Source organism: Mercurialis annua, linkage group LG8 (genome assembly GCF_937616625.2).
Source record: "Mercurialis annua linkage group LG8, ddMerAnnu1.2, whole genome shotgun sequence".
NCBI lineage: Eukaryota > Viridiplantae > Streptophyta > Magnoliopsida > Malpighiales > Euphorbiaceae > Mercurialis > Mercurialis annua.
Genome location: NC_065577.1, coordinates 8,297,976 through 8,303,816, shown reverse-complemented (window position 1 = coordinate 8,303,816; position 5,841 = coordinate 8,297,976). Strand labels below are relative to the sequence as shown.

General features: G+C 29.2%; 1 protein-coding gene across 1 annotated transcript; it reads right to left on the bottom strand.

Moving 5' to 3' along the window:
* Positions 1-899: 899 nt before the first annotated feature.
* LOC126660732 (probable WRKY transcription factor 9) lies at positions 900-3,505 on the bottom strand. Its single transcript, XM_050354384.2, has 5 exons — positions 3,130-3,505; positions 2,725-2,859; positions 2,279-2,611; positions 2,039-2,152; positions 900-1,655 (listed from the first exon to the last, which is right to left on the bottom strand). Exons 1-5 carry the CDS (start codon positions 3,391-3,393, stop codon positions 1,065-1,067), a joined length of 1,437 nt encoding a protein of 478 aa, XP_050210341.1. The 5' UTR covers positions 3,394-3,505; the 3' UTR covers positions 900-1,064.
* Positions 3,506-5,841: the final 2,336 nt, after the last annotated feature.

Sequence of the window (5,841 nt, the reverse complement as noted above, 5' to 3'; positions counted from 1 at the left end):
AAACAGTTATTGAACTATATCTTTTTTTACAAAATATGCCGGTAATTATTTTGCAGAAAAACTATAATTCGGTGATTATTTTGTAAAAAAACTGTACTTCGATAACCATTTTATAGTTAGATAACCATTTAAAAAAATATAATAGTTCGTATAATCATTTTATAATTTTTACAATTTGATAACCGTTTTATAAAAAAACTATAATTTAATAACCGCAAAAATATTTAATTTCTCTAATGCATGAATATATTGTAGCAGCAGAATTTATTTGGGGAAAGATATAATATGATATATATAAAATATTGCTTGTAGTTTTAAAAATGGCTCTATGCATTGTAATAAATTTAGTTTGGTGAATGAATTCCATTTTATTAAGTAAAATTTTATTTTAATATACAATGCGTAGATGAGTTGCTAATGTGAATTAAGTAAGGTCGCGGTTTAGACCGTATTCATGTATGCGGTTGTTTAAAATTTGGATTAAAACTATTGTTTTCGTAAAGACTTTATCCGGATTGAGTGAAGATTAGTCGGAATATATATGAAAGATTTAAAAGTGTCGTCTCATGATTAAGAGTACTCATTTACAACACTTCATATATCTTTGTATCAAAAAAATGATGTTTTGTACTAGACTTGCCCACATATGATACCAGGTCGATTTAAAATTAGACTGAATGAGTAAAATATACGGGTATTATTTCATAATTGAAATTCATTCAAGAAACCTAGTGTATCTTATACCAACAAAATATAGTTTTGTATTGGAAATGCCCTGCATGACAATTATTATGGGCAGCATATTGTTCCCAAAATTCTATGGTTAGACCTCATAAGTATCTTTTCATACCCTATGTAAATGTGTACTAAGAATTAAAATAGCAATAAACCTAAGATCCTGCACTGAAAAGTTAATTTGCGTCTAAAATTACATACAATCCAAATACTTACACTTACAAAGAGGATTTGAGTTTTATTGGGTATATATGATAAATAATTACCAAATCTAGTACATTTTAAAGTAAAAATATAACATACTTTAACTTCCATATAAATTATTTAATTTAATTTAGTTTCTTTGAAGATGAATTACTAATTGAATTATCATTTGTAGAGAGAGAATGAAGACCCCAATTGTTGCTAGATGAGCTACCACCTTGATCTCCCATTTCTTTATTGATCATAGATTTAATAGCAGCCGCAACAACAGAAACCCTAAAATTTGGATCAGAAGCAATAGCACTTACATTTTCATCCACCAGTACTCTAGGGCTAGATGATGACTTCATGTTTGGCAACCAAGAAAATCCCGGCGGAGCCGACGACGACGGGATTTCTGAAGAATGTTGATGATGGGGATTAGTGTAATTATTATTTGTAAGATCAAAAATAAGCCCTTTAGAAGGATCATTATTAGGGTTTTCCGCCCGAAAAGGCGACCAATGAGGGTAAAACGTGTGAGACGCGCCGCCACCAGCGCGATATGGGAGTGATGGTTGAGATGAAGGATTGGCGGAGTCAAGTAACATGAATGAATTAGGAGAAGCTGATGATGTAGTTGATGCCATTGCTGTTGCACCAACAGGAAGTGGATGGTTATGTGTTCCTTCATATGTTGTAATAAGAATTGACATGTCTTCTAAACATCTTTGCACCTACAATATACACACCCCAATCCTATAATCAGTCCTCAATTTTTATCATATGCTTCAGTTTGATGCTGAAATTTTAGTTATAAAACAAGATATTTCAAATTTTTAAAATTTGGAAAAAATTTGGTAAAATAATCGACAATAGAACACAATTTAAAATAAACCACTATCTAAAGCGCCAAGTCAGATAGTAACCGATAAGGTGATCGACATAACATCGTATTCTAAGAATTTATTTTATTTGGTCACCATATCATATTGAAAAGTCATGAATTGTACTATCATCTGAAATAAAATTAAAATTTTTGTACCACTTTGATACAAATGTCAAAATTTTGATACTTTATTGAAATATTGGATAAATATACGAATTGATGAGTACGCACCTGTTTCCGAACGGGGCATGCCGGAGCTACGGTGCATCGATAATAGGCCCGAGGGCAAGGATTGCCTTTGGCAATTTTCTGCCCATATTTTCTCCATTGGCAACCATCATTCATCTACAAAATTAAACATAAAATCATTAATTATCCTTAGGTGCTACTTAATTATTGTATTAGCAAATTAAAGTGTAACTAAAATGTCAAAAAATGGATCCAATTAATTTATTCATATTCAAAACTTACTGTTGCTCCTTGACATCTAGCTCTGACTGAAACCCTAGATTTTCTGTTTGCTAAAGAAGCAGAAGCACCATGATTAGTGATTCCACCACCAAATTGATGACTATGATCAGTTTTTTGAAGCTGATTTTGCACCAAATTAGACTCATAATTCCCATTTGCTTCCTTATTCTCTTCATCTTTTTCTTGTTGATCTGAGTGATTAGTTTGCAGCCTTAATGACAATCCTAATTCATCCATTGATGACTGTGCTCTTTGATTGGTTGAAACAACAGTAGTCTTGTGTTCTTGGACAGAATTCTGATTAATATTAAGTGAAAGAAACACATGGGGATCCTAAACACATGAAAAGAATACAATAATAATTAAATAAATTTAATAATATAGTACTAATTTCACATAAATTCAATGATTTGAAAAAATAAATTAAAAACCAAGAATTTAATTACCTTGTGTGTATTTTGTTGAACAACTGCAAATTTCATCTGAAGATCACAGTAATCTTTCATGGTTTGTTCTACTACTTTCCTCAACAATTCATTTTCCTCTTTCATCCTATTCATCTCCATTTGTAAAGCACATAACTGCCATGCACATATACAATTCATCACTTTTCTCTAGGTAACCAATTAATACAGAATCTTTCGTGCACGGAAACAAAAACATCGAAACAAGAAATCCAGAAGCAAAAACGGCAAAAATAGACTTTATAAATATAAAATTTCGGAATTTCAATTAACACATAAACACAGAATTCGAAAAGTTTTCGTGCAACATATATAATATATGCAATTATAGACATGCACTCTGAGAAATTTTCGCGTAAATTAGGGTTTGTTTTTAGTAGTGAGTACCTGATGTTGTGTTTTTGTGGTATCTTGCAAAGATAATTCTACAGAAGAATCATCAACAACTTCTCCACCAGCTGCACCAATTACAATTGTTTCATCATTTATGATTTCTTGTTCATGAAGATCTATTTTCTCATCTTCTTGATCATTTTCTTGAATTTCTTGGACTTGTTCTCTTGTTTCTATGTCTTGATCTGGTTTATTTTCAGTATCTATTTTAAGAGATAGATCAAAATTCATTTTCTTGTCCTCTGATCTAGTTTCCATTTTGAGAGCAAGCTGAAGTTTTTTTTTTCTTGGTATTAGTAGTTTATAATTTTATACGATCTTTAGTGATCTCTGAATGCTGCTTTTGAGGCACCAAAGTCAATTCCCTCGTCTCAAAGAAGAGTAATTAGATACCACTAGGACGCATCTAAGATTTGACTTTAAATTGCTTCTTTAATTAACTTCATTTAATTAAGCTTGCAAGAATCACTTACCACTTTAACAATCTTTTAATTTATTTCTTAGCTAGGGTTTCCAATTTTTTTATTATTGTATAGGTCTCTTCACTAAAATGACCATTCAACCCCCCTTCAATTCACATTTTTTTTAACTTTATTTGGCTGCAGGGTGTTAAACACTTGAAAACAAATGTCAAATAAGAATTAGGAGGGTTTAAATTTCCCTCCTATCGGTTTTTATAGCAAAGTCTTGTTATCCTCGAGAATGAACTATCAAGTCTAAAACGTAGATTAATTAGAAGAAACCAACTATCCATTTATTTTATTTTAATTACCTAATTTTTTAAAATTTTCTTTTGATACATACTGACATCATATTTTTGTTTCAGTAATTTCTCTAATGTCATATTTGAATTATCTTATGTGACAGTCAAATTTGTCAGATGTCATCGAAAGTGTTAAACAAATCGAATTTTAGATATTACATCTCGAAGATATAATTTTTTTATTTTAGCGAATAAGAACAAAATTCAATTTTAAATTTTGAATTTTAATAATATGTTTTTTGAGAGAAATTTTAAATAATATGACATATGCTTGCAATATTCTTATTTCATGACCCAAACAGTGTCATCCTCAAATTTCATTTCAGTTAACATTTTATTTTTTCCGTTTATCTTTTATATTAGTCAACTAAGTCAAAAGAACTTAAACTAAATTTTCATTTAGTATTTAAACTTTATTTCTAATATATATATATATATGTATATATATAGCGAGATCTATGACTTAATGATTCAATTTATTTTTTATTTTATTACTGTTTTAACTTCTTGAATTTTTTGATTTTTCCGCTTCTCTTAATTTCGTAAAACTAGAAAAAAATTATAAAAACTAAACAAAAATCTACTTTTTAAAATTAAAACATCAATAAATTATAAAAAAATTACAAATTAAATTTATTAGATCATTAAATCTTATTAAAATATATTTTTAACTATGCTTCTATTACAAATAAATCTTAGGATTAAAGTGATATTTAATTTTATTAGTTAAGTTTTTTTAATTTAGTTGACTGATATAAAAATTTAAACAAAAAAATCAAAAAATAACAAAAATATTGAATTATAATTTTATTTAATCTTGAATTTAAAGAAATGCAAATTATAGTATTATGCTATATATCAGGCCTGTCAAGTCAAGAGAAATTTACTATTCAATTAAGTCTATTAAAGAACTCACCTTTTTCCTCCCAAAAAAATAAAAAGAACTTACCTTTTTGTTTGCCTTCTTCTACGCAATTATCTTTTCACAATTGGGTGGACATGTGAGTTCAACATCCATACATGTTTATAAAGATTATGTATTACTAAAGAAATTATTTATTTTAATTTCATAAACTATTATTTACATATTAATATAAGTATCATAATCCAACCTATTTTAAACTAAAGATATAATAGGGAGAACCCATCTCGAAGTCTCTGTTTACAGTTTTTATTTACTTTATTTTATCTAATATTTTTTATTTCGTCCTTCTATTACACACAACAATAGAAATAAAAAGTTCTCATAATGAGAGAACGCGGCATAAGTCCCAAGGGTCCTGGGTTCAAACCCCCTTGCGGACAAAAAGGAAGAAAAAAGAAGAAGATTTATGAAGAAGACATCTGGAGCAGGCTCACACGTCAGAAGCGTCAGAAGCAGCGGCTGCGGCATCATTCCGTCATCTTGGCGAGCTCGGCGATGCATTACGTAAACGGTGTGGATGGCGTGAATGGCGAATTTGCACATATTTGTAAAAAGGGTATTATGTATATATATAGCTTTGTTTGTAGCTTTGTAGATTTGTAGCTTTGTTTGTAGTAGTAGTATGTAATATCTATCTCTGTTAAAAAAAAAAAAAAAAAAAAGAGAACGCGATAACATTACTAATTAAATTAAATAATTAAAAAATTCTATCACAATGTCTCTATACTTTGTGTGTTTTTTATACTTTATCCTTCTATTTTGCATAATTTGTTTACGAACGAAGAATCATTTTACCCCCTGAATTTGATATAAAATATCAAAAATGTCCAAATTAATAAAACATGATTATTTTTATCCTAAATTTGGCAGAATCGGGTCAAAACTCCCTCCACACTCTCGTCCAAGAGAGTGAGATATACTCTCCGGTTTCGATAGTGGTTTTTCTCTCCTAAAGTGGTTTTTATTGAAAAAATATTTAAAATGGTCCTAACTTTTGTTTGATTTTTCAAATTAATCC